The sequence below is a fragment of the Lonchura striata genome, chromosome Z (genome assembly GCF_050655825.1).
Source record: "Lonchura striata isolate lonStrDom1 chromosome Z, ASM5065582v1, whole genome shotgun sequence".
NCBI lineage: Eukaryota > Metazoa > Chordata > Aves > Passeriformes > Estrildidae > Lonchura > Lonchura striata.
Genome location: NC_140740.1, coordinates 13,335,372 through 13,344,760, shown reverse-complemented (window position 1 = coordinate 13,344,760; position 9,389 = coordinate 13,335,372). Strand labels below are relative to the sequence as shown.

The following is a 9,389-nucleotide window of genomic DNA, read 5'->3' as shown; positions in this document are numbered from 1 at the left end:
GTTTTGTTCTTGATGTTTTTTCATATTTATTATAAAGATGTTGATATTTCCATTTCTTCATGCAAATTTTAGGAAACAGAATTGAGAGAGGACCCTCCATCCCTGTGGGGAGTGTTGTTTGTGTTTTAGCAGGTGCAGAATCTGGATAGATTTCATTGAAGAATGTTAAACTTATCAATTTCAAGAGAACACTAATCTCTCCACAAGTAAATCAGAAGATGCACAGCAAAAGTGGATTGTGCAAAGATTTGTGTTTCACCCACAGAAGATTGTAGACTTTGGGTTTTTTCATAAGTGTGTTTTTAATTATGTTAAAGACTTTTTTTACTAAGTTTTAATGAGTTTTAGTAATGTGATTTTTCTGTTCATTTTACCATTGCTTTTCAATGGCAAAAGAAAAAGAGGGACAATCAATTAGATAATCAAAAGCATAACATTAAGTTTATCATAAATGTAGTTTGTATTTAGAATTAAGTTTGTTCCTTTCATGTTAAACAGAACAATCAAAACCATGAGAAATATGAAGTGGGGTGCACTTCTGTAATACTAACCTCATTTTTCACCCCACGAGTTGCTTCAGTGCAAGCTCTCACACAATTAAAAATCCTAGCCTACTGGACAGAAAAATAAATTAATATTTCATCTAAAATGTTAAGTGAGCTTGCCACAAATATAGGTAGTATCTGTCATGCAGTTCTGCAAAACAGAGCAGCTGCCACTAATTTACTTCTTCTAGCCCAAGGTCATAGTTGTGAAGAATTTGAAGGAATGTGCTGTATGAACTTATCTGATCACTCTACATCCATCCATAAGCAAATACGAAAATTGACCGAGCTAACTCAACAGTTGAAGGTGGAGGACAGATTGGGCTTGGAAGGCTGGCTGAAAGGATTAGGGATCAGACCATGGTTGAGGGACATCATCAAATATGGCATAATAGTTCTAAGCATAATTGTGATACTTTTGCTTGTTTTGCCCTGTGTGTTTACTTGCTTACAAGGCTTGATGCAGCAGCTTTTGCAGAAAATGTTGAATGCACACCTTCTTGTACAAAAGGAAAACGGGGGAGATGAAGAGAGCCTGACAGAGGAATGGTTGAACGACAAGGGACATGATACTGTAAAGTTAATCCAAATAGGGAGGGCTACGTGACTGCTGCAAAGTTCGCATGGCCCTGAAGAATAGATGATGTGCAGAAAGCAGGATATTGAAACTGCTTAGTATGTAGAAGTAGATAGAGAAGAACAAAGGGGGTACTAAGCTGTTCTAACTGCAAGGCCAGCCGGACAGGCATGTATCGATCATAACGATACTTTTAAGATAATAGTACAAGTCACATAGCAACCAATCATGAGCTTGGCTTTTGCATGCGTTAGAGTTGTGGGTGTTTGATTGGCATCTGCCACACCAGACTCCTATTGCTCTGCACCCTGCAGATACTAAAAGGTTTGCCTTTACTCTCCCTGCCCTCAATCATGGCGAGCCAGCCAGGAGATTTGAATGGACGGTTTTGCCACAAGGAATGCGTAATTCGCCTACAATTTGTCAGCTATATGTGGATGCAGCACTTCAGCCACTGCGACAACGCATGCCCGATACCATCATCTATCACTACATGGATGATATTCTGTTCGCACAAGCAACCCCCTTTTTAGACTCTCAAATCCATGATATCCTGCATACCTTAGAGAAGTCTTCTCTCGTCATTGCAGCCAACAAAATTCAATTTTCTGCTCCATGGAAATACTTGGGATGGACGATCACTCAACAGCGAGTTACACCACAGAAGTTATCTATCCAGTCATCAGTCAACACCTTGCATGAAGCGCAAAGGCTTTTGGGCGACCTACAATGGCTCAAGCCAGTTACTGGAATTCCTAATATCCTATTAGACAAACTGCGCCCACTCCTCAAAGGAACCGATCCCTGCACTCCAGTTCGCCTGACGTCAGATCAACGTCGTGCTTTACACGACATTACACACTGCATCTCTACTGGTTTTGTGAGACGTCTTGATCCTGATCTTCCTTTACATTTGACCATTTGGAACACTGAGGACCACCTATTAGGGGCTGTCACCCAGCATGAAAAGAAAACGGGGGAGACAGTGGTGCTAGAATGGATCTCACCCCCATTACAGCAAAAAAGAACTGTAACCTCCAAGGTCGACAGCCTGGCAACACTTATCAAGAAGGGACGTACTCGTATTTTAGAGATAAGTGGTTCAGAACCAGTAAAAATCAATATACCCATGGAAAAACCCACTTTGGACTGGTACCTTCTAAACTCTGCACCCCTTGCCGAAGCATTGCTTCCATCTGCAGCTACTGTTAGTACAGGACCCCTTACACCCAAACAATTACAATGGGTAGGAAAATGGACATGGATACAGAAACCCCTCAGAAAGGAGAAGCCTATCTCAAATGCCATTACAGCTTTCACAGACGCAGGCCACAAATCACGCAGAGCGGCTGTGGTCTGGAAGACAGAACAACAATGGCATTACCAGATACTGGAAGCAACATTTCAGGACAACTTACAGACATTGGAGTTAAGGGCAGTTATTTGGGCAGTGTCTCACTTGTTGGGGCCGCTGAACGTTGTTTCTGACTCACTCTATGTCGTAGGAGTGGCATCAAGGATTGAAGATGCCGCCATCAAGGAGGTCCAAAATCAGCGTCTTTACGAGCTCTTTCTTCAATTAAAGCGCGCCTTAAGGAACAGAAGGGAGGCATATTCTATCATACATGTCCGCAGCCACAAATGGAATGAAGGACTGGGAGCAGGCAATGCCAGAGCCGACAAATTAGTGTCAGTGTCAATTGCTCATCATGTAGTACTTCCACGGCAAACAATGGCCCGAGAGAACCATGCTATCTTTCATCAGAATGCCAAAGGCCTATCACAGGAGTTCCGTATTCCACTACAAGAAGCTAGAGCTATTGTTAAGGCTTGCCCCATATGTAGCCATCACAACAGAGGAGTGGGCCTGGGAATAGGAGTAAATCCACGAGGCCTGCAAGCTAATGAACTTTGGCAGATGGATGTCACCCATGTACCTAGTTTTGGTCGTTTGAAGTACGTCCATGTGACTATTGATACTTACAGCCATTACATATGGGCTACTGCTCAGACAGGAGAACGGGCCCTTCATGTGGAGCGACATCTCAGCAGCTGTATCGCAGTCATGGGAGTGCCTCAGAAGATCAAGACTGATAATGGCCCTGCTTATTGCAGTAAATGTGTTGCCCGCTTTATGCAAACATGGAACATCACACACGTTACAGGGATTGCAAACTCCCCTACTGGACAGGCAATAGTAGAGAGAGCCAATGGAACTCTTAAACAATATCTGGAAAAATACATTGATACAGTCAGCGTGCAGGATAGGTTATTGAAATGCCTGTTTGTGCTTAATCACTTATGTATTTTTGGAGATGGGGGGTTACCCGCAGCAATTACTCATTTTGCCTCTAAAGCCCCTACCCCTCCGCAAATGGTAGTCAGGTATAGAGATCCAAAAACAGGGATTTGGCAAGGTCCAGCCAAAGTATTATACTGGGGCAGGGGCTATCTCTGTGTTTCTACACCAACAGGTACTGTGTGGGTCCCAGCTAAGTGGGTGCGGCCCACCAATGACCAGCCCGGCGCAGAGAAGGAGGCAGCGCCTACAGAGGACGATCTCCAGGATCCTGTATGAATTAGAAGAAGAGTTTCAGATTAAATTCCTGTTTGACTCGGAGAGAGAAGTTGAAGACTGCCTCTTGCCTCAGTTAGCTAGAGACTTTGACCGCTTTTGTCCGCTTGCTTGCTTGACTTGCAATAGTTATGACCACCAATCTTGGGTAAAAATATATTGTGGAGGGTGCTCTCATCGTTGGTGGATTCATCAGCACCACCTTACCTCTGCATTCTGGTGTCTTACCTGTCAGCGCCAGTGGAGCTTTGACTCACCACAGCGCGCTTTAACACGATTAACAGGTCAGCCTATCAGGGAGAGCCTGAGATTAATAGAAAATACAGAAGACCTGGAATTAAGAAGGCTAGCTTGGAGGGTACAGCACTTAGTAGAGAAAATTCTAGGTGTTAAAAGGACAGGGATTATAGATTCCTGTTGTCAGAATGGTATTGGCATCCCCATTCAGTGGCAAGTTGACCCAGAGGAATGGGACACGCAGTGTAGGAGGTTTCGTCGTCGCAGCCGTGCTGCTAAGTGTGCAGGCATACGTCCCACCTCAACCTAAAACAAATGTATGGGTCACAATGGCAAATCTAACAGGGCAAGAGTCCATCTGTCTTGCTTTATCTTCCCCAGGCAATCCGTTCTCCACCTGCCTAGTCGGTCTACCATTGGATACATGGCCATGTCCTACACGTGTTCCAACTTGCGATAATTTAAATTTGAATACTACTGTAGATAATTGGGACAGGTGGGTGCCCTACTTACCGATCGCCCCGGCAGAACCCCAGGAGCTAGAGCTACTGGGGGCAGTTGGCATGGATTGCTGTTTGTACTTTAACTGGACAAGCAAGCAACAGAGAATCAATGAGTCTGCAATTGTCGTTAATTCCACTTTGCCAATTTACAGAAACAGTAGTATCTGGTGTCAGTACACGGCCAAAAAGGTTTCAAAGTCAACAAATAATCCGCTTTCTTTGCCCCGAGGAATATTCTTTATTTGTGGTGACAGAGCTTGGGCTGGCATACCTTCCAGAATAAAGGGAGGCCCTTGTTCGTTAGGAAGATTGTCATTGCTGACACCCAACACATCAATGATATTAGACATGGCTCGGCGTTATCATGGCAGCAGATTGCGACGCAGTGTAAATAACTTTGCCAGTAACTGTCAAGATAATGTTAGATTTTGGTCCCCTGAGGCGATTATTGCTGCCTCTTTCCTAGCGCCTGGTGTTGCCTCAGCAGGAGCATTAGCTCAACTCAACAAGCTGGGGTGCTGGCTAGCTAAACAGACAAATGCTACATCGAAGGCCTTAAGTGACATGCTTTTGGATGTAGACTCAGTAAGACATGCCACACTGCAGAATAGGGCGGCTATAGATTTCCTATTGCTAGCCCAAGGTCATGGTTGTGAGGAATTTGAAGGAATGTGCTGTATGAACTTATCTGATCACTCTACATCCGTCCATAAGCAAATACGAAAATTGACCGAGCTAACTCAACAGTTGAAGGTGGAGGACGGATTGGGCTTGGAAGGCTGGCTGAAAGGATTGGGGATTGGACCATGGTTGAGGGACATCATCAAATATGGCATAATAGTTCTAAGCATAATTGTGATACTTTTGCTTGTTTTGCCCTGTGTGTTTACTTGCTTACAAGGCTTGATGCAGCAGCTTTTGCAGAAAATGTTGAATGCACACCTTCTTGTACAAAAGGAAAACGGGGGAGATGAAGAGAGCCTGACAGAGGAATGGTTGAACGACAAGGGACATGATACTGTAAAGTTAATCCAAATAGGGAGGGCTACGTGACTGCTGCAAAGTTCGCATGGCCCTGAAGAATAGATGATGTGCAGAAAGCAGGATATTGAAATTGCTTAGTATGTAGAAGTAGATAGAGAAGAACAAAGGGGGTACTAGGCTGTTCTAACTGCAAGGCCAGCCGGACAGGCATGTATCGATCATAACGATACTTTTAAGATAATAGTACAAGTCACATAGCAACCAATCATGAGCTTGGCTTTTGCAATATGTATGAGCTAATTAACGAACATATATAAACTATGTAATCTGTTACAATAAACTGAGACTTGATGATCATGATATCATGAGTCTTGTCTCCCGCGGCATTTTCCTCTAACACCAAATATATCTTGGACAGACTTCAGTACTCTTGTTAACAATAGTCCAACTTCTTTATTGCTAAAGTTCAATACTAAATTCTGTAATCTTAGACTAACTAATCCTATGTTTTTAACAAATAATCATCTACTCAATCCTAACTTGAAGAATCCTAAAAACATAATCTTCTTTTAAAATAAAACAGCCTGAGTTCATAGATGTTTCCTTGCTGAAGCAGACGACTGGTGCCAGGACTCCACTTGCTGCTTGCCAAATTCAGATACTCATTGCTAAATGCGGGACAGCTTTTTGTGGAGGTACTGGCATCTGCTCTTCATCTCAGAGTAGCTGGGGCTACCCTAGGAAGAAGAAATAAATAAATAAATAAAAAAAATCAGGCATGTCAGCATTTCTGCAGAGTTTAGAATTTCCTGACCTTTTCTTTAAAATAGCCTTGAGGCAGACTCAGAGGTTACCAAGCCAAGCCAGTCTGGTTTTATTCATGTAAAGCAGTAAAAATACTCTCAGATTGACTTTGGAGCCTTCTGGGAAGTTTGCAAACTGAAGCTGTTCTATTACAACAAACTCTAGACAAGTCTGAAACCACAACAACAACCCAAAGCCCAGCAGCTGCTAAAGAGGGCAAAACTCATTCATGCTTAAAGCCACTGAAGGGACTCAAACCTTCTCCCTCAAATCAACAGGTGTGAGGTTTATCAAGCTCATGATACAAATCCAAGATGAAGTGGCAATGAGAATAATACTGTCACACCAAAGCTTCTGCTCTTCTGGGCCTGAAGATCTGGTTCTCTTTGGAATGACAAAAACTCATTCCACATGGGAATGAACACTTCAAACCATCTTGAGATAAATATTTACAAGCAATAAATCTTTACCAAGTTAAAATTCAGTACAGGGAGAGACAACAACTAATGCCAGGGATGCATCCCAGGCCAGATGCACCTGACTGGTGTGCAGGACAAGTTAGAAGAGAAAACTACAGATGCCTTTCAGCATTTTGAGAGGTTCCTGAGAAGCAGTAGCTTGGACTACTGGCCTCTGCCCAGTGACATTAGCTAGCAAGAGCCCTAGCACGGGCCTCACTGCACTGCTCCCCTGCAGGGCCAGGCTTGCCCTCAGCCTTCCACAGAGCATCCCTGGCTGCATCCAGTGCGAGCCAGGGCCCTGCCTGCTCCAAAGGCCACAGCTGCCCCACAGCCCCAGAGCTGCAGGGGCCTGACTGCCCTTGCCAACATCACTGCTCTGAGACAAGCTGGGCGCAATTTCCAGTGTTTTATACCACACACACACACACACACACAAACACACACACACACACACACACACACAGACAGACAGTTCTTCCTCCCCTCCTGCACTGCAAATGCAATGAGGGGATGCAGCACCACTGCTGCAGCTGAGCCTGTGCAACTGCACTGCAGGAAGGGAGGGCCTATGCGGGCCTAACCCACCTCGGTGTTCATCTCAGCTTTTCTCCCTGCCTGGCCCATCTCTTCCTTTAGCTTTCTATCCCTCTAGTTCACATTTACTATTAAATAATGTCTGTACTAGTGACTCTGGAATAGAGTCTTTCTTGCACCTTAATTCATGCAGAGGCTTCCCTTAATCATCAAATCTTTACTCCATCATTATCCACACTGGAGTTAGGAAAAGCTGTACACTGATACCTTCATTAAGATCCAAGGGACACTACTGCTTCAGCCTCCCGAATTCTTTTCACATCTTTTTTCACATGGTAGTCTTCAGCACATGATTGCTGTCATTGTAGAACTCAGAAATTTGTGTCTTTCTTAAACCCAAAAGGTGCAGAGGAAATGGAGCCGACATTTGGAGACAGGTAGGAAGTAGAATGGGATGTCAAAGCCAGCAGCCAGGAAGAAGAGCGGCCACCAGGTGCTGGCTGGAGGTAACTGAGCTACTGCTCAATCCTCTGCTTCTTGCTCATCACAGGTCTGGTCAAGACAGAACCCCGTTTCTACAACAATAACAAAACAATTCATTACTCTCTGACCCAGATCAGGTTTTGCTCCATTCTAAAAAAGTAGGATTTGTGAACTAGCAATGGTTGAAAACACATGTTTTTTTTTAAATAAAAATAGCTGTTAAATAATGGAAGACCTCCAGGAAAATATCTGTTCTATTGCATTCCTAGTTTCTCATCTTAGGACTTAGCAAGTCCTTCTCCAGGTCTACTGTTAAAAGGCTTTGGGAGGTAGCTCCCACTCCCTTCAGCATCTCCAGCAAAGCCTCCCCCAAAGGGGATGTCCTGTAAGTTTTATCTAGGTCCCAATTTCTGCTTGTACACACCAGGAAAATACTCAGCTTTTGCTGTCAAACTCCCACATGACTTACTGAAGAGGCACCTGGCTGTTTTAGAGTTTTATGTGTTAAAAATGAGATTAGTGCTTCGCTATTAGAATACAGGAGTACAGGGTGTGATGGTTGCTTGTGAATTCTCATCAGGATGAACAAAGACAGCAGCCACATGTCAGGAAACTCTTGTGCTTTTAGGTACAGTAGTCTAAGGTCCAGCAGGCTACCTGCTGTGCAGACTCAAAAGCTGTTGGCGAACAAACCCTTAAATTTGCACAAGAGAGTTTCACAAGTGCTTCCCAATAAGCCCTCAGTGCTGCTCAGTGCCCTTCAATCATCTCTCAGCTCCTCCCAAGGACCTTCTCAAAGCTGCTGACTCACAAGCCACAGCACATGGCCACAAGCTCCCCACACCCACTGCAAACTTCTGAACTGAGCATGGAGTAGAACAGGACAGCCGTGTGTGCCCAGGCAGAGTGAGGGAGGAGTGAAACAGAGACAGAGGAGGGACTGAGGGAATATCACCATTCTGTAGATCCTGTGTTGGTGCAGCCACGTGGATAGTGCAGAGCTGGAGTCAGCAATGAGGGTGACAGAGAGACAGAGGGACAAGAGGGCGAGAGGGCCCCATCTGCCCGGCCCTGGGACAGCCTCTTATGTACAGGAGATTTTTCCTGCAGAGCCAGCCTTTTGAGGCCTCCTCCAGGGAATGAGTTGAGGTGGGGACTGAGCTCAAGTCTTCAGGCAGAGGAGAAATTTGGCTCAGGACAGTGCTGCTCCACCCCTGCAGGATCCCCTCTTCTCACCACAGCCTTTCTGTCACAGCACTTGGAATGTCTGAGGCAAAACATGCTTAGGCCTGCTCCTGCACATTCACATCATAGCTTTTATACCACCAGCAAGTCTGCTGAAACTTTACACAGCATACAGAATATTAAAAATGCACAAAATACCTGAGCAGGTCTTGCTGGAGCGTTTCTCTCCGAAGGCCCTGGAGATGTTGCTTGGCTGCTGCTGGTGGGGCTCTGAGATGGAGCTGTTTTTCTGTAAGGATGGTCCAATATTTCAAGTTACAAGGCCTAAATATCAACTGTCATAGTCCTTTCCTTGCAGAGCTTCAGTGCCAGGACTCAAGGAAACAGCATGAAGATGAGTTGAAGGAGCTTTAGGCAGGATATCAGGAAAACATGCGTGTCCCAGAGGGTGCTTGAGCACTGCAGCAGGCTCCCCAGGCCAGTGGTCACTGCAGCAAGGCT

The 9,389-nt window shown here is 44.8% G+C and overlaps 1 protein-coding gene across 1 annotated transcript; it reads left to right on the top strand.

The window, feature by feature from the left end:
* The first annotated feature begins 3,665 nt into the window (after window positions 1–3,665).
* Window positions 3,666–6,615, top strand: LOC146763647 (syncytin-2-like). The gene has a single exon (XM_085566939.1). It carries the CDS (start codon window positions 4,123–4,125, stop codon window positions 5,488–5,490), a length of 1,368 nt encoding a protein of 455 aa, XP_085423065.1. The 5' UTR covers window positions 3,666–4,122; the 3' UTR covers window positions 5,491–6,615.
* The last annotated feature ends 2,774 nt before the right edge of the window (window positions 6,616–9,389 follow it).